Raw genomic sequence first — 25269 nt, 5'->3', positions numbered from 1 at the left:
ACCAGCATCAGAAGCCATTGTCTGAGGCAGCAGAAACAGCTCTCAGAAGCCTTAGGTCCCACTGCCCCAGCCTTAGTCCCAAGGGTCTCTGCAGGACACTGGTCTGCAGGCATGCACCATTCTCATGCACATGCTGCCTCTACTCTGACTTCTGGAATCGTGGGGTGGTTTTGTTTTGGGTTTTGTTTGGTTTGGTTTGGTTTTTCAAGACAGGGTTTCTCTGTGTACTCCTGGCTGTCCTTGAGCTCACTCAGTAGACTAGGTGGCCTCAAACTCAGAGATTCCCCTACCCCTGCCTCTCAAACACTGGGGTTAAAGATATGTGCTACCACCTCCCTGAAGCTTCTGGCATCTTAGCACCCAGCTCTGAGCTACCTCAAATCCAGCAGCACATGGCCCCCCTGCTCCCAGTCCTCAACACCTGCGTTCAATGCCAGGCTGGATCAGGCCTCGGTGAACATTAGGTACAGGGTCCACGAGGTTCTGTGGGGAAACCTTGATGCTCTCTCCCACCCTCTGTCATCACAGCATCTGTTGTAACAAAGACATGGGCCCTCAGTGTGGCATGTGCAAAGAGCCTAGCATTGAGGTCATCTTCATCCCTCATCAGGGCCCCCTCTCAGTGAAAACTCTGGGAGTGTCTAGTATCCCTCAGGGTAGGAAGAACCTTTCTGTTAAACTAGGAGGGCCTACCTGCCAGAAGAAAAGAGCCACACAACTCAGCTATTTTCCATCTTAGTGTGGAAGGAACAATGCCAGATCTCCAGCCTCCTAATGTTGGCAGCGGCCGTTGGCAGATAACCTGACCTGGACTGTGAAGGAGGCCTCCTGGGTGAGCTGCCACTGACCTCACACCTGTCTTCCTGGATGAGGCTTTCATGATCAGTCCAGTACAGAGCACTCTGGAGTAGCTCTGAGTAAAAAAATTGTTTGTCTCCCAGGTAATAGGAAGCTAATACATGGGCCTGCACTTTTACCAGCACTGCTTGAAAGCCTGGCTTAATTCAGGCATTAGCTTTCCTTCCAGTAAACTGAGGCCATGAGTGTGCCACACTCCAAGAGTGGCCAGCTCAAACTGATAACACTTTCCCTGACCCACACCCAAGACACATCCCTGCCATAGTGACTTGAGCCCAAGTCCTTTAGAGCTTAGTCACGCAGATTGGGATAAGTGGTGCTTCTGATAGTACAGGGAGGTTAACATCATAGGGGAAAATCCCAGAGGTGAGGACCTGCTGATGGCCAGTATGTTTCTGTTCGTCTTGCTCACATGTCTTACAGGTATATCTCTTACATGTTAGTATGTCTGGGACACTGGTTGATAGGACTCCTAATGAATCCCTGTCCCCCATCCAATGAGCTTTTCCTAGGAAAAAAACAAGAGGCGAGTACCTGGAGAGAGCCTGACAGGAAGGAGAGCCACTGGGTCTGTTCAAAGGAGCTGATTAGGGTGGAATAGAGGTTCCTATAGCCCACTTTAGCCTCAAAGTGATCTGGGACCATGGGTATCTGAGCCAAGTCTACTGATGTGAGATTAATTTACAAACAGGCATGCAGAGTGGAACTGTGTGTACATAGGAGCCTGCTGTTCCCACAGTGCTGCATCAAGATGTCTCCAAGCCGGGTGCTATTTTAGTCCCGAGTATTGTATCTGTTTAGCACCAAGTCTGCATAGTACCATGCACAGTGGGTGGGACAAAGCTGGCAGTGTTTGAGGCCCCCTGGACTGGTGACTTCTTTGAGGTGGTTTCAGGCCCTGGAGCAGTGCCTTGCCCTTTCTCATGCTGCAGCCCTTTAATACAGTTCCTCATGTGGTGACCCCTGACCATAAAATTATTCTCATTGCTACTTCACAACTGTAATTTTGCTACTGTTATGAATTGTAATATAAATGTCTGTGTATCCCGATGGCCTTGGGCAACCCTTGTGAAAGGATGGGTCATGCCCCAATGGGTTGAGACCCACAATGCTGCCCTAGAGCAATTCCCTAGCTTTGTAGACAGTGACCAGATTTGACAGCTGGTGGCATATGTCCAGCACATAGTGCATCATGTTGCCCTCCGCGTGCATTCCGCCCTTAGACATGTGTGGGGTCTTTTCTAGAACCAGATTTACACCTCATGCTATATGAGGGCAATGCAGAGGATTTCAAACTGATACAGGCCAAAGCTGCATAACCAGTTGTGAATCTGTAAGCATGTTTTGGGCCTTGGGGTATAAAATGAATTGTGTCTTTCTGCCTATTAAGAGGAGCAGGTTTGCTTAGCCATCAGATAACATGAAGAGGCCCCAAAGATGTATCACTCTGGATGAGTCAGGCTTTGGTCATTTCCAGTAACAGAGATCCTAGCTGGCTCAGGTGAAAAGGGAACTGAATCAGAAGGCTCCTGTTGCCACAGGAGTGCGTCCAGCTTCCAGCATGGCAGGAGCCCAGTGGCCCCTGGACTGCAGACGGCGCGGCTGCCCGTGTGGCTGCCCGTAACTCTGTAGCGTTGGCTACATGGCTTATGTTCTCTTTGACCCCTCTGTGAAAACAGAGAGGTCCTTGAGAACTTCAAAGCAGTGCTGAGATGAAGCACCTGGTGGAGGCTGTGCCGCTCTTCTCTCTACCTGCCCAGATCCCTTTCTCTGAGAGCATGTGCTGCCCTGTTCAGCTGGGATGGACAGAAACCAGGAGGGAAACTGAAGGAAACCTTCAGCTGCAGTGTTGAGAGTGAATGGGAACAGGTCAGGAGTTAAAAGTCTGAGAAATTGATGGGCAGTCACTCCAGCCCCATAGCCATTTATTCAGAGACAAGTAAGACTATTACGGAACTCAACCTAAAAATGCAAGAAACAAACAAACAAAAAAATTTATTCAAAGAATTATAAGGTCAGCTGGGCATGTTGGCACATGGCTGTAATCCCAGCACTAACGGAGGCAGAGGTAACCGGATCTCTGTGAGTTCAAGGCCAGCCTGGTCTACAAAGAGAGTCCAGGACAGCCAAGGCTATACAGAAAACCCTGTCTTAGAAAAAAAAAAAAGTAAACAGAATCATAAGGTCACAAAACTAAGTTACACTCATCAATGGTTCAAAAAAACAAAAACCAGTCTTTGATGAGACTGAAAATCTGAGGTAAGACTTTGGAAGTCTGATTTAAAACAAAGCAACAAACACAAGATAGAAGACTAACAAGAAAGAGGATAGAACTAAAGGAAGGGGAAGAATCAGCTAAGCAACTTCTGCCAAAATGTTGGAAAACCTAAGTGAAATATATGGCCTGACATGATTTTATAGCGTCCAGACTGTCTGTGAAATCACAGGCATTTGCAACTATGCCCAGCCATGAAATATATGACTTTCTGAGTAAGTTTGGCTCAGTAGAAAAAAAATATGCCCCCAAAAAGAGTAAATTTTTTCCAACCTTCAAGAGTAGTGACTTCTTGTATAAGATTAATTATTTCCAAGCCTGCAGAAAGATGTTATAGTTCATCTTACAGGGACAATGGATCAAAAACCAAAGAAGAATAACTCCAGAACTCAACAAAAGTATAAAACTAAGTAAGATAATAGCAAGCTTAATTCAGCCAAATATTACAAGAGTAAATATACACAAATAAGATTATTCCAAGAATGGAAGGAAGATTCAGTATTAGAAAATATTTCCAGGGTTAGAGAAACATACAGCAGTAAGAGAGCTTCTTGTTTCAGAGGGCCCAGATTCAGTTCCCAGCACCCACATGGTGACTCAGAACCATCTGTAACTCCAGGTCCAGGAGATCCAACACCTTCTTCTGACCTTCGTGGGCAACAGGCATAATGTTGGGGTACAGGCATACATGCAGGCAAGACACTCAAGCACATAAAATAAAATAAATAAATCTAAAAAAACTTTTAAAGAAAATATTTCCATCTATGGCTGGAGATATGGCTCAGTGGGGAAAACCACACACACTTGTACACAATCAATAAAGTAAAAAAAAGTTAAGAAATATGTCTTAAAGACATATATTTTCCATGTAAAGACACAGGAACAGATTCAGAGAGCATGCCCTATGACGGCAGAGGCAGATTCCCATGGCTGCCAGCCCTGGATGGCCAAAGGTCCCAAAGGTTGCAGGCAACCACTGTGAGTTAGGAAAGTGATGTAAACAGATTCCCCCTCAGAGTGTCCAAAAGGCACTGGCATTGCTGCTGATCTCATCTTCAGCACTGTGCTCTTTCTTTGATTCTGACCATATGAGGAACCTTTAATATCAGAGTCCTGGGAGATGCTCTAAGCCCTTCTCCCCTCCACATACATGGCCCCTTTTGTCGGCTACCCCCACACACCCTTCTACACTTCCCTTTCTCCTAGGAGGCAGTGTCATGGAGAAGGCCTAGGAGCAGGCAAGGAGAAGTCCTGTCATGCTTAGTGCTGCTGTCCCCTTGGGGAAAGGAGGCTTGAGGACCCCATGGGGCAGGGCGTTTCCTGACTGGCAGCACAGGTGCAGGTGCTCTGAGCTGCAGGCCTGCCGAGCACACCATTGTAATGCCGCATGCTGGGGCCAAGGTGGACTATGTGCTGTGTTCAGCCTGCACTGTGCCCACATCCTCTGGGTGCCCCTACCCCTGAGCTGGCACACATGCTCCGAAACAGAGAGGGCAGAGCTGCTAGGAAGTTCTGAACACTTCAGTAGGCCCCTGCCAGCAGGACTACAGGCCAGATCCCTTTGAGGCATCTCGTTCCTGTGAGCCAAACCTCACGGGTGCTGTTCTCAGCTCCAGAACCAGCTGTCAAGATTGTGGCACTGACCCAGGCTGCCATGGTACTCATGGGATGGCCTCTGTAGCTAGGCTATGTGCTGGTGAGCAAGATGGCACAATGCTGCCCTCCAGCTGAACACTGAATGGAGGAACTCTGAATGGGGGTAACCCCTGCCTCAGATGGAAAAGCACTGCATCTGTGCCTTGGCAAGCCTGGACCTAGCCATTTCTGCTTTTCCTGCCACAAGGCCTAGGTAGCCTGGGAGTTTTGGTTTCACACCTGTGGCCTCTAAAGCTGTGAGAGGAGAAACTGACATTACTTGAAGCCACCCAGTTCACAGTGCATTGTAATGGCAGCCCCAGGAAACAGATCTGCCCAGTGTCAATCCAAGACGAAGAGCAGGGGGGAAGAACAAGAACGACAAACTTAGACCTCCTGCTCCAAAACAACCTCTGACTTAGACTCTCATGGCAGGTGACAAGGCAGATGGAAGTTCTCTCTAGAGAAACAGACTCTTGTTTGTTACCCAACTATCTTTGATACCCAAGTATCAAAGATGTCCTCCAGTCATTTCTAGAGAAAACAGTTAGCTCTGAGCTGAGAGTGTAGCTCAGCTGGTTGTGCTTGGCTGGTGTGCACAAGACCCTGGGCTGGAGTCTGGCACTGTAATAATGCAGGAAACAAAACAAACGAAAAGGTAAGAGGAGATGAGCACCATGAGCCAGGACCAGCACAAATGACTCTCTGCAGAAACAGGCCCTGGGGATGCCTCGGATGCTGTAGCTGAAGCATAGCCCATAAACAGCCATGCTCCACTCATTTCACTGAGCAGAAGGCCAAGCTGAAGACCAGAGCGGGAATGAAAAGGCTCTGAAGACGATGAAGCAATCTGAAAAGGAACCGAACAGAAGTTCATAACAGAAGCCCTGATGAAGAAAGGGCTGATGTGTGGAAGCAGACTGTGAAGATGGCCTGTAGGACGCAACATGGTGGAAAGAATGGCGCAGAGGGGACAAGAACACATGGAAGAAGTGTCCACGGAAAGAAGAGGAAAAGCAGCTGGAGCCCACATAAGTGAAGCCAGCTCTGTAAAGATGGCTGATACTTAATTCTCCAGGGTCCTCAGCTTAGAAGGAGGACCCAGCCACAGCCCTGGCCCTGTCAGGTGTGTGTGTGTGTGTGTGTGTGTGTGTGTGTGTGTGTGTGTGTATGTTTTTAAAGGACAATAAGGGCTTTGCTTTGACTCTTCTCTGCTTACTCATTTCTTCCTGCCTGAGGTTCCCAATGAGCATTTCCTAAAAATCAAGCAATTGTCAAACTAGTTGTTAGCCTGGGAGCCTGGGGGGGAGCTTTGACCACATTTCTCAGAATCCGGATAGGGCTCTTTCCCAGCACTGCTTAATTCAAAGGAGTGCTGCTTGTATCATAGCCTGTGGGAACCACCCACTTCAGAGTTGGATGGAGTGCATCCTGAGCAGCTGCCCGCACCTAGCTCAGAGGCAGGATTTCTTTTCCCAGTTCCTGTCTTCTTCCCTGGAGAGGGATGGGCATCCATCACCAGCTAGAGGGTTTTATGGGGGCCATGAAAGGAAGCTAATAGCTCTGTAAAGAAGAGCCAGTTACCTGGGAAACTTTCCAGGCATGTTGTGTTCCTGGCAGCCCTGGAAGCCTGGTGGAAAAGGCCATAGTACTCAGAGTGAGATGGAGCAAGATCTAGGTCCAATTGTTGACCTGTGATACTCGGGACTCTTGCTGAGCCCAAGAGTATAGTTGGTTAGGCCTGAGTCACTGGTCAGAAACTAAATATTGTAGCATTCTGTTCAAGTTAGCATATAAATGATAGGCACCCACCCTTGGCTACCCTGTTGCTGTCTTGTCTTGATTGGAGTATTCTGTGTACCTGCCATTGCTGGATTTCACCAGGTCCAAGCAGGCCTCTTCCAGTCTACCCATTGGAAGGGAGCCAAGGAGCTAGCTGCCCCTTCACCACCACTGTTGTCAGTGCCCCTGTATGTACCCTTGGGGAGGCAACCCTGGCCCCATGAGAAGTCTGAGTCACAGACGCTGTCACAAAACAGGGACATAGCAGTCAGGGAAGCTGCACTATTCTTAGAGATGCTTACAGTTGCTCTAAGGAACCGCTAACAGAGCAGCTCAGATTAACACGTTGCCTGTTTAGGAGCACTGTCTGCCTGGAGAAGGAGCCGGCAGCCTTTACCAGGCTGCCTTTCTTAGGTACCTACTAAGTGCTGCCTAGAGCCTGCTGCATAAAGAATGAGCCCCACAGACAGGCGGTTTCTGTTCATCTGCTCCTCTGGCTCCTGAACCAATGGCAACCAGTAAGCCAGGAGGGCTCTGTCCCTGTGAGTGGTGGGAAAGAGCCAGGAGTGAAGAAGTCATTTCAGAGCAGTTCAGGTTCAGAGGAGACACCAAGAGGGGTCAGGTGGAGGCCAGAGCCACTCAGAAAAGAGGGGCAAGAGGACTGTGACATTTGGACTGGATGACAAGGGACAGACATGCCCAGGCCCTGGGAACAAATGGGTACTCTAGGGGCACAACAACAGCTCAGCAGCAGTGGGAGGGAATTTATGTATCTTAGAAAGGCAGCAGCCAGGGCAGTGCAGAGGTGGAGTTGTGGTTTGTAGGTGGACAGGCAGGGTTGGGGCTGCAGGGACTCTCAGAGGCAGAAGTAAAACCCCACTCACAAGACAGGGAGCGATGGCTGTGCTTGTTCAGGGCTGAGGATGGAGGGAAGAATTAAGGGTCTGGGCCCCTCTTGTTACAGGACCTCCCACAGCCCTCTATTGTGGCCCCTAGCAGAGCTTTGGGTTGTAATTGTAGCAAAATATGCAAGTTCAAAATGCTTACTGGCCGAGTTGTTTAGTTCTGCCCAGTTCTGCAGCCTTAAGAGCAGCCATACATGTAGACAGGCAATAGAGGCTCACATCATTAATCCCAGCCCTCAGGAAGCAGAGACAGGCTGATCTCTGAATTGGAGGTCAGCCAGGGCTACTCAGAGAAACCCTGTCTGGGGCAGGGGGAGATAACCATACAGTGTGACCCATCATCACCAGCCACCTCCCAAGCATCCCACCTTTCAAAGCTGAAGCAAGGTCTGTTAACCATTACCTCTGTCCCCACTGCCAATCTATCTCCCATCTCTAGAGAGATGTATCTGCTCTAGGCAGCATGTAGAAATGCAATCTTCTGTCTTTGGGGAACTGGCCTTTTCATTTCATCCATGTCAACAGCTGTTAGTGCTTTCATTTTAGGAAAGAATAATTATTTCCCACCATGTTTTGATGACACTTCGCTACTTGTCGTCCAGTGGCTGGAAGTTCCCTTGAGTACTCTTGTCTCTCTTGGGCCACAGGAACAGGACCATCAGTGCCCACCAAAGAACCTGGCTCCTGGATTGGCTAGGGGTATGAAGTTGAGATGACCAAGCTTGAGCGTTACCAGGTGAGGTTAGAGAGCTGTGTTGAAACTGGAGGGACAAAACCATGTTTGCGAGGCTGTGGAGCTTTGGTCTCTAGACGGATCTGGGGGGAACATGAGACATTTTAGGCCTCTGTCTGGGGAGCAGAGCTGGAGCAGAGGGGCCTGTTTGGGAAGGAACACCACCCCTCTCTTTTTTTCCTTGCTTACTCTTTCAGTTAATTTTTAAAGTTAGCATATAAATGGTGGGTTTCGTTATAGTCCTTAGTATAGGCGTATCATTACACTTTATTATCCAGCCCTCTTCACCCCTCCTACCCTTCCTCTTGGTGGTCTCCTTCCTCCCCCTGCCAGCCTTGGTTTCTAACAGAATTAGTATCATTCAACACATTACAAAAACCCCCAGTAGCCCCTCTCTGATGGAATTTAATTAGACTCTGCCTTGCTGGGAAGTGTGCACCCCTACAAAGTGAACTGAAAGAAAATGAGGCAAATAATCTCTCTCAGTGACACATCTCTGGGGAAAGCCTTCAAGCTGCTCTGTGCACTCCTGGTATGTGCAAATCAGATGCCGTCTGCATTCAGCCTTCAGTAACCATCACTAGCTCTCAACATACAGTGTTCAGTTCTGGTGGCCGTGACTCCTTCCCAACACTCTTGCCTTTTATGTTTGGGAAGACTGTGCTGGGAAAGCTAAGTGCATTTGTGTTGTATTGTGTGAGTATTAATACTTGAGGTATATGTTTATACAAATGGAGGCCCATTAAGAAGGTAATGGTTCAGTTCTCAAGTTGCTTTCCTGGCTGGGAAGTAAGATAAATGTGACTTTTCACCTACTGAGAGATTGTGGGTGAGATGCTCCAGAGACACAAAGCCACAGTCTCCCAGGTCATAAACCGGGGCTGTCGCCACGCAGTGCAACTCGCTCAGCCATAAAAAGGAATGGGACCTGTTGTAGTATAGCATGAGCCTAGGACAGAAGAAACCAGACTCCAGGTATAAGACAGGACCTAGATACACAAATCAATGTAGATAGAAAAAAGCAGATTAGTGGAAGCCTTGGGGTCAGGAGGTGGCATGGACTATGACAATGGAGAGGCAATACTGGTGACCACAGGGCATCTTTGTGAGTGGAGAAATTGTTTTGGAATTAGTGGTATTGGTTGCACAGCTCTGAGTACATTAGCAGCCACTTCAGAAAGTGAACTGCAGCGAGTGTAAGTTCTGTGCCCACAACAGAAGTAAATCCATAGGGTAATAGTTCTGACTCAGGGTAGTGGGAAGATGAATTGATGCAGCCTGAGCATGGGCAGTGGTCTGTAAATGAAGAAATAAGGTTTTAATGATGTGCAACTCCAGGGTGGAGCCGTTGGGTAGGGCTCAGTGGAACTGCAGTGCTTGCTTAAGGCCCCTAGGTAGTAGGAAAGTAGCATCAGGCACACTGTGCTTTCTCTTCCATCGTCTTCACAGAACCATGAAGAGCTGAGGGCAGGTGGCAGGAAGACTGACACCCCAACTCTTAGTCATACTGAGTGCTCTGGAGTTTGTCTTGGAGAAACATCCCATTGACTATAATCAAGGAGCACTGGGCAGTTTCTCAGAATAAAAGGGTTCCGGTGCTCTACCCTCCCCCCACCCCCCACCTCTCCCACCCCCCACTCCCCAGGATGCCCAGAAGCAGCTGAGCCCATACCTGCTAGCCAGGAAAATCAGAGCCTCAGGGTGTGTGCCTTTTAGTCCATAAGCAAGGAAGGTTTAAAGGGCAGGAATTGGAACCCCAGTTTCTGTGCTCTCTAGACTGAGGTGAACCCCACAGGGCTACTTGCAGACCGCACAACACTTGCTGGTTCAGAAACAGAAAGAAAATCAGAACTTGCAGCTGACAGGCCCCCGAATGAGTCAGAGAGCTTGGTGCTAGAGTCTTGTACCCAGAGGACTCCAGCTGAGGGTCACTGGTGGGTGTGTTGGCCAAGTGAGTGGGAAAACATTGTGCAGACAGAAATATAGTCCTGGGTTGAAACCATCTGCCTGCAAGCGCCAGGGCCCCTGTATAGAGCTCTTCCATCTATTTAAAAGGCAGCCGTTAAGGAAAGGATTGGAGGATGTAAACAGAGCATACAAATTCAAAAGCAGGACATGTGGAAACTTGCTTAATGTAGTGGGATCACAGGAGCCGGGCCCTCCTGAGGTATCACTTCAGACTCTTGATTACGTAAGGCTGGCCCACACAAGTGTGAACCCACAATAGTGAGGTAGTTACTGGTAAAATCTAGCAAGCAGCATGATAACTGGTCACAGCTCTTGTTGCCAGTCAGCTGGCTGGGTTACCAGGATAGGAACTGTGGGAAGGTGATGATGAAATGCTCTTTTGGGCCCGGTCTTAGGCAGCTTTTGTATTCCTCTATTTTTACAGCGGCAGCTGCAGCTGCCGCAGGTTGGCAGAAGTAGCAGGTGGTTCCCCCTAGTGCATGTCTCTGGTAAAAGACCCCCCTGCTGTACAAGTGTAGCCCTGTGGGCCCCTCCCTGTCTGTCAGGGTTAAACACTGATTGGCCTCAGCTTCCTGGTGGCCCTGATATGAGAATTCCTCAGCCCTTGACAGCAAGTGTTCAGCCCCTCCTTGTAGGGAATGTGTCCAAAGCTCCTGTGGGCTGAACAGCTCTCTTAAACTCAAATGGCCTGCAACTCAAATAGCCTTCTATCCTTCTGCAGGTTCAGCGCTCTATCCCTCTCTACTTGTACTATCTCCCCATCTCCCTTGTTCCTGCCCTGGCTGCTCCCTTGGTTGTTCAACTGTTGGCTTTGGCTGTCACACAGCTGCCTGCTCCACAGCTCAGTGCACTGGCTTCTCTACTATCACTGTTGCTGTTACTTTTCTGCCTCTGCTTCTTTCTCCATGTTAACCCTTGCTCTGCACTACTAAAAGGAGGCAAAAAAAAGAAGACTCTGATCGAGAAGCCTTTAAATGTAACACCAAGCAGGGCAGCACGGCTGGGAGATGTCCCAAAAGAGCCAAACAGCTACCTTGCTTTTATAGCCAAAAAAGAGCTGCTTTGCACAGTCACGCTGGACCTGACTTGCAAGTGAAGGTTTGTGTTTGCACCTATCACAGCTTGCCTGTTTAGCTCCAGCCACGCCAGAGGAATGCCCCCTTCTGGTCTAGATGGAAAGGGTTGCAGAGTCATGGAGAGTTCACTGAGACCTGTGATAGCAAAGAGCCCAGTGCAAGCTGAAACCGTCCTGGCTGGGGCTCTGCCTGCAGGAGCTGGAGCAAGCAGCTGTGGTGGCTGTGTAATTTCACCAAGGGCCTATGGTGTGTTCAGGGTGGCTGATGCTGGCATAAGGATGGTTAGGGTGGGCTGTGTGATTGACAGTTCTTTGGCTGAAGGCAGCCGGGGCAGCAAGGAGCATCCAACAGCTGCCAGCTAGGGAGTCATGCCCCGCCCCATGTCTCTGTTTCTCTGTGGCAGAATGAGCTTACAGCAGGGACACCTTCTCGAGGCTGTTTGGTCCTCAGTATCTGCTGCTTTCCCAATACTGTCCTGGGGGTGAGGTCATAGCTCCAATACCCTACAGAGCTCCACACTACAGTGGTGTCCCTACAGTCTGCTTGGCCATGAGGTCTGGTGACCAGTTCCACAATGGATTGGCAGTCACTCCAGTGTGACACCTCAGGTGCACAGTGGTGAGACTAAGGGCCCTCTGTGGGACTTAAGGTGAGTGCAGCAATACTCAGGGCTTGCGGGCTCTGCATTATGCATAGTAAAGGAAGGTTGTATGCTTCTCAGAGTGGGGGAGGACACTGGGGTAGTAGTGGCCATGTACTCTAGCTCTTCTTGACCCTGGCCACTGCCCAGGAGGGCAAAACTGCTAGAGGAAGAGAGGCCTGAAGCCAGGATCAGCCTTTGAAATCTAGTATGAGGTGACAACTCCAGCCTCTTCCCTACAGACCAGGGCCCTACGTGTTCCTTAGCTCAGCCCACATTTCTCAGGAGAAGCCTCTGGGGGCTGGAGTGTAGCTCATCATGCCTGCCTGGCATATGAGGTACATTCTCAGGATACAATCTTTAGTACCGAGAGAACGAAAGGTCAGGATTTAGGGGTCCTGGGATGATGTGCCCTCTCCTCCAAGGCTGATCTCATACATCCAGAGCAGCTGTACCCAAGGCATTCCACATGGAGGAGCTGGTTTTCCCGTCTGCCCTAAGGGTGGCCCTTTCAACCCCTTCATCACTAGATACAGATGGACAAAGGTAGCAGGTTTCTGTTATGCTCTTTGGATCCTGTTTGGGGACCAGGGGTTTGGGAACAGAACCAGTAGGATTTTCTAGAATAGGAGACCAAGGGACCAGCAGGTTCCTGTGCATACACACACCAGCGAGTCTCCTCTAAGCTGCCTGAGTCAAGGCTCCTGCTGACCCTGCTTCGAACAGCTTCCAGACTTAATAGCTAGAATGCAATGAATTGCTTTTGAATGGGTTCCATCCTTCGTGTCTGCTCAGTCTCACTCCTGACTCTTGTCTGTGACGTCAAACCCCAACTAATCCTGGAAAAACAGATTAAGTTCTGTAAACCCAATTCTCCCGCTCTCCCTGTTGCTCAGGGTGTCTGAAGGACCTGCCCTCTTCCAGCTTGTCCCTTCCCTTATAGCCAAACCCTCATAATCCTCCATAAGCTCCCATGTGTGCCTTCTACCTGTGGAGCTTGGCTCTGCCCTTCCCCTGCAAGGCTCATTCATTGGAAAGACCTTTGGGCTCTTAGTCTAGGAGCTCAGCCAAGTTTTCTGCATTCTTGTGAGAAGCTGGGACCTTGATTTCTAGGGTGACATCCAGCACACCTCCTCTCTGCCTGGTCCCTGCCCTGGAAGCAGCTCATAGTGTGCACTCTGTCTAGGACTCCCCCCTTCCGCCCCCACTTCCACGGCCTTCCTGGATGGCACACCAAGTGGCTTCACTCTGGCATGTTCTGACCCTGTCAGATCATCAAGGACACTGAAGAATCTGGAGATGGTCTACTTTCTAAGGTCCTGAAAGCAGGGTCTGACACCTGAAGGTGTCAGTAGAGGCTAAGACCTGTTTGAGGCTCCAGAGAAGGTCCTTGTCTTGCCCAAATAGCTCTGTGAAGTGTGCATGTGTGGACATGCAGATATTGGTCTGGTTCCCACTAACTGGCCTCTGGAGACCTTCATTTTCCATCTTGCTTCTTGATGTTCCAGGCCCCAAAAGCCACCCTGTGGCCAGCAGGAAGTATATTTTGTCTGTGCTGTCACAGCTCCAGCAGGGATAAGATGAAGCAAGTCTGTCTCACACCCAGACTGCTGGGCTGGATGTCATGAGGTTGCCTGAGTTAGGCTTTGTCTGACGTGGGGACAGGAACAGCAGACACAAGTCCTCTTCCTTCTCCACACTGGGGATTGTCTGGCCGGATAAAGACAATAATATTAATCAGCCAGACCAAGGGAACCTTGTGGGGCTATCAGGCCAGCCAGCAAAGCATTTATGCTAGGTCATTCTTCCGTCGGGCCCCACCCTCAGGGTCCAAGTCAGTGGATTTAGTGTCTGCTACTGGGAGTGGCATCTTAGCCAGGGATAGCCATCTGCTTATGACTGGTCTTCCTGACCCTGATGGGTTGAATATTGTAACAGTGGGTTAAGACTTGCTGTGCTATGTCACACTTCATCCACAGGACACCTCAAGAGCTGTTCTCACCCCTGTTTGTAGAAGATAAAACAAAAGGTCAAAGACAGTAGGCAATTGGCCCCAGAATGAGTCACAGCCAAAGAGAGGCAGGTGTGGCCAGTGACCTTCATCACTGCCCCTTTGCACACACACAGCTTCAACTCTGCTTTCCAACCTCAAGGCATGTAGAAAAGTACAAGTATGAGGTACTCCAAAGTCTACTAACAGGAGGCAACTCTCGCTTGCATCCAGCAAATGTATACAGACAGACATGTGCTGACTTGTGCAAGCTGAGCCTGGTCCCCAGCACATAAAAGATTAAATTTATTTTATCAGTTTTATTTTAGGTGATAGAACGAGTCTATCTATATTAAAAAGGGAGTTATTAGAGTGACTTACAGGCTGTGGTCCAGCTAGTCCAGTAATGGCTGTCTCCCAAAGGGATGGTCAAGAATCTGGTAGTTGCTGGTTCAGTCCTGGAGGCTGGTCTTTGGTATACACCAGAATCCCAAAGAAGTGGGCTCTAATAACAGTGAAGGAATGCATTCGCAGCAGAGTAGGTGAACTTGCCAGCAAGAGTGAGAGCAAGCAGGCAAAGAAACAAAAGCTTTCTTCTTCCATGTCCTTTTATATGGGCTGCCACAAGAAGGTGTGGTCCAGATTTAGGGTGTATTTTCTGACCTCAAATAACCCAGATTTAAGGGCGGTCTTTCCAATTCATGATACAATCAAGGAAACCTTTTACCAGTGTGTCCAGCTACTTAACCTTCAGCTGATTCAGTTTGACAGCCAAGATTAGCCATCACATCTATTTACATATATCTAAAATAAAATGGAAAAGAATTACTAAACTTGAGAAAAACATTTTCTTCATTGTACTAACAGTCCCCTGCAAAAGGAAAAAGACTTTTTTATATATACCTTTTGGCGGTAGCTCTGGGTTGGCAGGGGCAGGGGGGAATTTCAAGATAGGGTTTCTCTGTGTGGTCCTGGCTATCCTGGAACTCATTCTGTAAACCAGGCTGGTCTCAAACTCAGAGATTTACCTGCCTCTGCCTCCCAAGTGCTGGAGTTAGAGGCATGTAACACCACCACCACCTGGTGGAAAAAGACTTTTAAAAATAGCTTTACTGGGCTGCAATTCAAACACTCATTCTATTAATGCATTAAAATGAGCAACTAAGTGGTCTTAATGTATTATATTTGGACTTCTAAACTATGGTAAAGGATATATAGCATAAAAGTTTCCATTTTAAAAGGCTGGGCTACAGCAATGTAATGGAATGCTTGTTCTGCAGACTCAGGCCCTAGGTTCCAGCGACAGCCTGGAAGAAAAGGAAAAGTTTGCTATTTATAGCTACCCTTTAGCATTCCACTTCATGTGTTAAGAGCATCCTCAGTGTTCAGCAGCCATCACCACTGCTGCTTCCAAAGTGTATTCTTCACCTAAATGAAAGCTCTGACCATTAAATAACAACTCCCTAATACCTCTGTCTTCCAGTGCTTAGAACCTCTATGCTGCTTTCAAGAGAAGGACTCTTAAAAAGCTGGAGTCATTAATTCTTTAAATAAGTTTTATTTTTAAAGGAGTTTTAGGTTTATAATAAAATTAAGTGGAAATCAAGAGTCTGGTCAGATCCTTGCCCCACTTCTCCATCCTACACCAAAGTGGCCCTTTCAGATATCTGTTTATTGTGAGTATGTGTATGGCATCAGTATAATGTGGGGATGGGCACATAGGTGAGGATCAGGGGGCAGCTTGGTGGAGTCAGTTCTTTCCTCCTGCTATTACATAGATTTCAGGGAACCAAATTTTGGTCATCAGGCAGCGAGTGCCTTTACCCACTGAGCAGTCTTGCCCACCCAGAGTAGTCCTGTTGTTTCCACTGATGAGCTGACACGTATTCACACTAGTTCACCGTTTGTCTTCTTTCTGAAGATTTACTTTCATTATTTTTAAGAGTGTGTGTGTGTGTGTGTGTGTGTGTGTGTGTGTGTGTGTGTGTGTCACACACATGAGGACAAATGCCTACAGATTATAGAAGTCCCCCTGACACTGGAGTTACAGGCTGTTGTGACTGTGGTGGTAACAGGTCTGACATGGGGACTTGGTCCTCTGTAAAAGAATCAAGTGATGTTAACCACTAAGCCCTTGATTATATGTTCTGTGGGCTCAGATAAATGTATGAGTTCATGTCCACCACATCATATGAAGCAATTTAACTTTCTTAAAAGCCCTCCATATTTGCCTATTCATCCCACATTAATTTCTTTATCTATGTAATGAACCAACTTCTATGCTGTGAAAGTTGAGGCGTTTATACTTCTACCTTCATGCTTTCCTTCCCAGTTTCTGTTAATTGTATTATTATTTGTGTACATTGTTGAGGTTTTCATATACTTCATTAACCATAATTGCCATGATTGCAAAATTACTTTGTTTATATCATGGCTTTACATGGATGAATTTTCCATGATTGATTTATCTTTTAATTTGTTGGGTTTTAATACTAGATTTTATACACACAGGCATGCATGTGAGCAGACACACACACACACACACGGTTGTTGAATTTTAATACGAGATTTTATATGCATGTGCATGCACGTGTGCGTGTGTGTGTGCGTGTGTGTGTGTGTGTGTGCACGCGCGCGTGCACACGCGCACACATACACACACACAGAGAGATTTTTCCAGACAGGGTTTCTCTCTGTAGCCTTGGCTATGCTGGAATTTACCCTGTAGACCAGGCTGTCCTCTAACTCAGAGATTCGCTTGCCTCTACCTCCCACGTGCTGGGATTTAAGCCCCTAAATCATAATTCAGAGTATTTGCTAACATTACACCCAAATGTCAGTTTAGCTGGGTATAAAATTCTGGTTCTTAAGTTCTGCCTCTAAGAACTCTGCAGATATTATTCCACAGGCTTCTAAAATTGTGTTATGAAGTCTGATTCTTCCCAAACCATCTCTCTGGACCTCCTAATTATACTTCTTTTTCTCTATCCTTTAAGGTCAACTAATTTTTTAGAACGTGCCTTGCTATTATTTGTAACATCTGTTTTTTGTTTTTCCCTAGAACATAGAATATGAGCTAATCTGTAGGGTTAGGCCCTTAATTTAATTATTATCTTGCTTACTTTTAAGAAGATTTGGAGGAGCCGCGAGATGACTCTGAATAAAGTGCTTGCTGTGCCAGCAGGAAGACCTGAGTTCAAATCACTCAGTACCCACATAAAAGCCAGGTGTAACTGCATACAACTTACTTCAGTGCTGGGGAAGTGGGTAGAGACAAGAAGATCCTGAGAGTTCCCTGTTCAGCCACAATAACCAAAATAGTGAAATCCAGGTTCAGCAAGATACACTGTCTCAAAAAATAAGGAGGAGATAATAAGGAAGACTCCTCACATTGACCTCTGGCTTCACATGTGCACACACTTGTGTGTGTGTACATACCTACGCCATGATACACATAACAAATTTTAATTATTTAAAAAAAGCTTTCTGGGCTGGAGAGAGGGCTCAGAGGGTAAGAGCACTGGCTGCTCTTCCTAAGTGGTCCTGAGTTCAATTCCCAGCAACCACATGGTGGCTCACAACCATCTATAATGAGATCTGGTGCCCTCTTCTGGCCTTCAGGCATACATGCAGGCAGAATACTGTATAAATAATAAATAATTAAAAAATAAAAAAATAAAAAGCTTTCTATGGCCAATTTCAGTACTGAGGTCCCCTTTTCTGTTTGCTCCAGGTATACTCCAGTTATGTATGTGTTAGAGTCTGATGCTTCCATGGCTGCAATTTTGTGTTATTATTCTTGCGTGAGTTCCTTAAACCCACCCACAGCATCTCTAGTTGTCCATTATGCTTTGCCTATTTATTCATTTATTATGGTATATCTTTTTAAGAACAGGAGCCATATTTTTTTCTTTCCCATTCTCCTGAGTTCATCTAGCTTACTTTCCATCTTTCTTTATTGTTGAATTATTTCTCATTCGGTCTCATGTGCTTATTTAAGCAGCATATATACTAAGTTTCTATGTTTCTTTTCTTGCCTCCCTCTCGGCAACTTGTCCTAGGGGCCACATGACTAGGAGAATAATGTTAAGTTTTGAAGTTAGGACCCACAGGGAATGCCAAACTGTGACCTCCTGTCACATTTTGTTACTCCTGGAATTGAGTCCTCTCTGTTGTTGCCTGGGATGGAGTTGCAGTCTTGGCCTTCATTGTCTGACAGTCCTCAGAATGCCCCTTTGCCTAAGCTTTGCTCATAACCCAGCTCCACTGGGTTGTGGGAACCACCAGAAGCCCAGGCCTTAGTGTTGCTGCTATGTCTTTGTCTTTGGGTTGCATGTGGAAGGGCGGACACCATCTGTGTGGTTACACCTCACCTGGCAGCTTGTCTTGGAGAGAGTATCACAGAGCCTGCCATAGCCAAGAGACTAGTGGTATCTGCAGGCTGGCGAGGTGCTAAGATTTATTCCTGGACATCTTTGAGACACTGAGACTTTTAAGGAATGTGCTTTGTCTAACCTGCAGACCCGGCTTTGACCCTAGACTGGAAGCCTACAGCCTTCCCTGGTGGGCCAGGAAGCCAAGAGAAAGAGTGGTCTGATGTCAGCGACTGGTTAAAAGCCTGAAAGGGTAGCCAGGGCAGACTGCTTGCTGTCTAGAGTATGTCTGAGTTCCATGATTCAGATGACAAGATGAGACTTACTTGGAGCCATCGCAATAAGGGAACACACTGGTTCTGAGATGTCCACAGGTCTGAGATCACCTGTGGTTCTAGGCATTGTCTTTTCTCTGGCCAGCAGATGCTTCACAGGATTTGTAAAGATCTTCATGTGGACTGTAACCCAAATGGATATGGGAACTTGAGTTGGTGGCCCCTGTGAGCTTTGGGTTAATTTTCCTGCCTTCTGGTCATTTTAGGCTGACACAGGCCAGCCCTGACCCATCTCTAGGGCTGTCTCCCTAAGTGCTGTAAAGGGTTTCTTTCTATCCTATTTTCTGATCTGAGGTTTCTCAGCCCACTGGAAGCTGTGTGCTGGAGAGCCATGATGATGTTTATGCATAGATTGGTACCCTGAGCTACTCTTACCATTTATCCAGCCCCAGGTCACCATGAACCATGACTGCCATCCCTGGTGTGATCCTGTCCCACCCCTTCCCATCTGGGAAGCCTTGCTCAGCCTCTCTTAATAGTACTGAACCTCTGAGGTGGCCATGCTCTTAAGGGAGCAGACTGCCCCTTTACCTCCCGGAGGCTGTTGATGGTGTTCACATGGCCTCTCACTTACACCTTCCTGTAGCCCTTCAAGATTGCTTAGCAAACAAGGAAACACAAGCCAGAGAGGCGAAGAATGCGCTCCAAGTCACTGTTGGCTTGAGAGGCTTGAGACGAAAATCTAGCTTTAGGCCTAGACCTTGGCTTTCCTCAGTTAGCATGCCCACCAGACTTCTCAGAAAGTGACTCTTGTGTCCCTCCCCTCTCTGTCTCTCAAGGGTCCTCAGTGAATTCTGTCATGGTTATTTAAGGAATCTTGCCTAGAAAGTCCCCCCAAGCACGCAGCTCCCTGCCGCCGGGAAGGTGTGGACTCCAAGATGATCATAAAGGAATACCGGATTCCCCTGCCAATGACTGTGGAGGAATACCGCATTGCCCAGCTGTACATGATACAGGTGAGTGCGAAGAGGCCACTGGACCTGGTTAAATTGCATGGGTCCTAGCCTACACTACTGGGTGTTGCCTGTGGACACAGACTGTTATTGGTGTCTGTGGGATGCTGCATCTCGGCTGTACATCTGGCTTCCAGACAGATGCCAGGCACACAGAAACACTGGGCTCTCGTGGGATCAGATTATCTTGCCGTCATGATGTTCCCCGCAGCCATATAACACTAACACCCCCCTGAATTTACCACCCATCACCTTGTAAAGCAGTTGGCTCACAGGCTGCTGTCACAAAGTATCCTGCCCTTTGGCTTGAACATGAGGGACTCTCTTTTGCTGCTTTGGAGACCACTTTGCAGATCAAGGTGTGGTAGGGTGGGTTTCTGATGGGAACTGTCTTCCTGAGTTTTACATGTCCTCATGTTGGGGTGGGCATGTAGCAGTAGTCTTTCTTCTACTTACAAGCTAATCCCATTGTGGGGGTTCACTCTCATGACTCTAATTCCCAAATGCACAGCTTCCGTAGATGATCATGCTGGCGGCTGGAGCTTCAGGGTAGGGATCAGGGACACATTTAGCCCAACACCCCATTGAAGATGGAGCATGTGAAGCAAGAGAAGCAAACTTTGATGACCCAGAAACACACATGCTGGCTCCTGGCTCCCAGGTCTGATGGTAGAATGGGATACATCACCAGTTTAGTCATGCCCACTCCCAGAGAAACTCCTGGACTCTCCTCAGTGCCGGCTCAGCCACGAACACAGATTCCATTCCCTGCTGTTCCACATGTTTCTCACCCAGATGCAGACCTGCCCACTGCTCACGCTGCTGGGGTACTGACTGGAGTCCTTGCCCTGTCCATGCCAGCTTCACAGCTACCCTTCTCCCTGACCAACCCTCACCATGCCTAGGGCCCAGAGCCTCTACACCAATTATAAGCCAGCTTTTGCTTGGCTCTGGCTCTTCTGGATATGTTGGAGCCTCTTGTTCCTGTTCCTTGTACCCACTGGGACTTGTATTTGACTGGCTTCTCCGTGTATAGACCTCTAGTCAACTGCATCACCCTGACCCCTCAGCACATAGGGTTGGGGCCTGGCTACAGCCTTCAGGGATTCTACCTCTTTGTTTTTTGAGACAAGAGTTTGTCTCTGTAGCTCTGGCTGTCCTAAAACTCAATTTGTAGAACAGGCTGACCTCAAACTCACAGAAATCAGCCTGCCTCTGCCTCTCGAGTGCTGGGATTAAAAGAACCGGCCACTATACCTGCCTTTCCCCCTTTCTGATAGGCTTGCACCTTCAGTCCAGGGACCCAGAATCTGTCTAAGAGGAGCTTGAAGTGACTAGAGTTTAGCCAGCTCCCATAGGAGTGGTTCAGCTGGGAAAAGAGCAGGAAGTGCCCCCATCCTCTCTGAGGACTGTTTGCTCTGAGCTGCTTCAGAAGCGCCACTCAGTTCCCTCTTGAACCACTTACCCCTTAATTATTTCTAGAGAGCAGGAGAGGAAGAGCTTAAATCAGGTCCTAGCCCTGAGCACAGTGGAAATAACACAGTCTGTTCAAGGAGCAGACTCATCTGCTGATGCTGCCATTTGTCCTGCAGCTTCTTAGCTCTCTCTCTAGCAATGGGCCATTGCCATGGCAGTGCAACCCCCCCACCCCCCAGCTTCTGGGTTGGATATTCAGGGTCCAGCAGCATGACCTTCAGCCACTGGAGTGCCCCCAAAGTATTTCTCAAGCACAGTGTCATTGTTACTCAGGAGCTCCAAACACCTACCATTTCCCAGCATCAGTCCTGTGCTTCCAGTCAATCTCATCTATGTGACACTCAGATCTGTATCCGGACCACACAGCCCATTGGGCCATTATACTGTCTCTTTTTTTGAACACTGATCTTCCTGCTGGGACTGTACCAAGAAGTGTCTCCTACCCTGTAGGCCATGCATGTCTATACACTCACAAATGCCTCTCTATGCTGCTTTGAGCTTTCAGAGTTTTTCCCTGTGCCCCTTCCAGTGAACAAGTATGTGCGCAAAAGACAGAATGGTGACCAAGCCAGATGTTGCCAGGAGAGGAGTTTCTGGGCCAAGTGCTAGCTATCATGGCCAGAGGGAGCCCCAAGGAGCATGTTGGCATATATGTATACAAGTATATACACATGGGCACAAATACACACACATGCATGCACAGCCTCATTCCAGTTTCCATCAGTTAAGATATACCTCTCTGAAAGCTTTCATGGCCACTGTAGCCCCTTTAAAACTGGGTTCTCTGTGACAGGACCCCACAGTCTGCCCAAATAACTAAGGTTTTCTTCCAGCCTTTCCTCATGGCCCACAGTGGCACAGAGGCAGGGAGTTGAGTCCCTGAGTAGCCAAGGCGACTGTTTTAAACAGAAAGACCATGATTCCATCTTGATATCAAGGACCCTTGTGTGTGCAGCTTTCTGGAGGTTGAAGTGTGATCCATTTCCAGACAACAGCACAGCTAAGGATCCAGCTCTACAGGAGAAAGTGTGGGCTTTCCCAGATGAACCTGGCTTGAGTCCTGGCTCTGGGGAATAGGCAAGTGAGTCTCCCTGGGTGTCAATTACTATTTGTTTGGTTAGTTTGTTTTTGTTTTTTCAAGAGAGTTTCTCTGGCTGTCCTGAAACTCATTCTGTAGACCAGGCTGGCCTGAAACTCAAGAGATTCACATGCCTCTGCCTCCTGAGTGCTGGGATTAAAGGCATGTGCCACCATGTCTGGTCTCTCAATTTCTTACATAAGCTAGTTTCTTAAACAGCAGTGCCCTGGAAGGGCTCTCAGAAGAAAGGTTACTGTTTACAGATAAGAAAATTGAGCCAAATTTGGAACTTAGTTCCCTGACCACCCAGGGGCTCTGTCTGGTCCTAGAAAGCTTTGGGCTTCTGGTGGGGTCAGGAGGAATCCACTATCAGCCTCAGAGATGAGGGGGCCCACGGCTGACCAGAATACAGGAGACAGTGGGGAAAGACAGGGAGTCCTCATCCAGAACAGGGAGGGAGGTCCTGAGGAGGCCTGCTTTGCCCCACCCCTTCTCCCAGCTGGTCCTCATTGGAAGTGATGTGAGCTGTGGCCAACAGGCCTGAGGGCAGAACAGGTGGTTCAGCAAGAGGCCAGCTCAGGCAATCCAGGTGTGGGGTCTGGAACCTGGGTGCCTGTGTTCTTCCTGTTCCTGAGATACCCACTCACAGCCAGATTTCTGTCTCTGTGGGCCCAGCATTCTCTGCTGCTACAGGGCTTATGCTGCCTCTTTCCTAGCTCCTTCTCCTGTGTGCTTCTCTGCTCACTCCCTCTGCCCCTGCTATGGGCTTTGTCTTCTGTGCATCAGAACTCAAGAGTTCCTGAGGGCCCACTCTTGCAGGGTGAACATATGTCACAATCACAGGCTGTACCTGAATGCGTGCACAGCTCACTGTGCCAGTTGTGCCACAGTAATGTAGTGTTCTGTCCCCGCCTGTGTGAAGACTATCAGGGAAGACTGTAGATATACCAGATGAAAACCAGGCAGGAGCAGCAAGAGCTGAGAAACAGGAGACAGGTCTAGGTACACCTCAGGTAGATGCTGTAAGAACCAGCATATTCCATGCAGGGCCTTTGGAGACAGCGACATTTCCATGGAAAGAATAGCAAGGAGGCTCACCTGGTAGCAGCTGGAACAGGCTGTGGAAAAGACAAGATGGCAAGACAGAGAGAGCCATTCCCTGCCTGAGAGGTTCTGTGCCAGTGGTGTCAAGGCTAGTGGAAATCACTGCCACTATCTGTGCTGTTCTCTAGAGGGTGCTCAGCAAGACCTTTCTGCCCTGGGGATGGCCCAAGGGGCTTGGTCAGTACCCTGGACAGTTCTCAGAGCACTGACTAGGGAGGGGTTTCTCTTTGTGCAGCCTTCCTTCTTCATGGAGGTTGGGGGCTATGTGCCCACCCAAGGCTCCAAGGGTGGGCAAGGATGTGAGAGTGGCTTCCTGTGTGAGCAGAGCACAGAGGAAGCTAAGAAGAGCCTGCTTCTCTGGTATGGCTAAGCCCCAGCTATATACGGACATGTTACCCCATTATTACTATGGGCACTGGAGTCCTAGGGGTCAGTCTTTGGAGGGTCAGCTTAAATGAGGTCACCACCTTCAGAATCCTGGTGATTGTGAGGACTAGACCCCATTGATTATTGATTTGTTTGACTAGCCTTCCTTTAGCATCGGCTGCATGGAGGTACCCTAGTGCTATGTGGGGTTGCTGTACAGATACAAACCCTTGATGCCCCCAAGTCTCCATACCCATCTCACTGAGTGACTGCAACCATCCATAGCCCTCACCTGGTGATGGCAGCAGCCTGTGTATTCCAGAAGTACATCACCCGGTTAGCCCCCACAGTGACCTGAACAGCTGGCAAATGTTCTTCCTCTTCACAAATAAGGCAGCTCAGAGATGTCAAAGAGCTTGTCCAGGCTTAAACAGCTGGCCCGCTGGTCGTTGTCTGGAATTGCATATGGCTGCCTTTCTGCACTTGGAGCATGTGGAGTCTCCTAGTCTGCCACTTCCCTTCCTTTTCTGAAGTCATGGCATTAGGATGGGAACAGGATGCCCTTTACCCACTTGTCCCTTACACAGTCACACTCCAACCCCAGAACTCAAGTACTCATAAGACTTGAGGACACACTGTAGGTGGTAATCTCATAGAGTCACCACTTCTGGGAGGAGGCCTGTGGGGCTGTGCAGGAGACACGAGGATCGCTCCAGAAGGCACGGGACTTCCTTGTTAGTGTCGTTTCTCTGACAGACAGCTTGAAGGCTAACTATAGGAGGTCATCAAGATGACTACCTAGTGGTTGACTAGTGTCTGCCCCCAATTCATATTCACATACAATCTCAAAAGTGTAGCCTCATGTAGACTAGGGGCTGTATATATGTAATTAATTAAGACTCTTGAGATAAGTTCATCCTGGACTTAGGACCTGCCCGAGGTTGACTAACTGTTGTCCCTAGAAGAGGAAAGGACAGAGCAACCCAGGGAGGAGGCAAGTAGGACAAGAGCAGAAGGGCAGTCACATACCATAGAGGCTATAAGGGCAGAGTAGTCTCTGTAGAACCTGTGAGGAGGAGGGATGGCATGCTGGCCATTCTAGCATGAACCTTAGAGGTAGCTCAGGCCTAGATCTGCTTGAATGGATAGGGTAAGTGCTGTGTAAGTTTAAATGGAAGAGCCTTCCCTGCTCCTGCTGGTTTTGTTTTTTGGGTTTTTTTGTTTGTTTGTTTGTTTGTTTTGTTTTGTTTTTTTCAGTTTTTCCTGAACCTCTGTACCTCATCTCTGAATGGTGCTCTAGCACCTGACCCCTGACCCCTGACATCTGTGTCTGGCCCATCTCCTCACCAAACTCCCCAGTGTATTAGCCTTCTGCTGTTGTACAAAGAACCACACACTAAGTGGCACCAGACAGCAGAAATGGACTCCTGGATTTTTCTCCACTCACAGAATCACCATCTCTCTTAGCCTTCACCTTACCATCTGCAAATGTGGGTCACTATGGTTCTGTCTCTGTGCTCGAGGGCATGGGAAATAAAGACTGACAGACACACAGTTGGCACAGTCATTGGTACAGAGCTGCTGTAAGAGGAGAAAGCCAAGTTGTCTGCCAGAGTATAGCTGCTTGCTTCAAATATAGTCCACAATCCAGGATCAGTTTGTCCTTCCTTTCCTTCCTTCCTTCCTTCCTTCCTTCCTTCCTTCCTTCCTTCCTTCCTTCCT

At 48.3% G+C, this 25269-nt stretch overlaps 1 protein-coding gene across 8 annotated transcripts in view; it reads left to right on the top strand.

Moving 5' to 3' along the window:
- The window catches only part of Pitpnm2 (phosphatidylinositol transfer protein membrane associated 2), a 100663-nt gene that overhangs the window by 42496 nt on the left and 32898 nt on the right, over nucleotides 1-25269 (top strand). For all 8 annotated transcript variants that reach the window (XM_055606279.1, XM_055606277.1, XM_055606278.1 and 5 more), the window contains one exon: nucleotides 19350-19526. In XM_055606279.1, coding sequence (XP_055462254.1) covers nucleotides 19449-19526 — 78 coding nt within the window. In that variant the 5' untranslated portion in view covers nucleotides 19350-19448. The remainder of the gene's footprint in view (nucleotides 1-19349; nucleotides 19527-25269) is intronic.

This window comes from Psammomys obesus, unplaced genomic scaffold (genome assembly GCF_907164565.1).
Source record: "Psammomys obesus unplaced genomic scaffold, mPsaObe1.curated_primary_1811, whole genome shotgun sequence".
Lineage (NCBI taxonomy): Eukaryota > Metazoa > Chordata > Mammalia > Rodentia > Muridae > Psammomys > Psammomys obesus.
The sequence above is the reverse complement of the archived record's forward strand: the minus strand, read 5'-3'. Positions and strand labels throughout refer to the sequence as shown.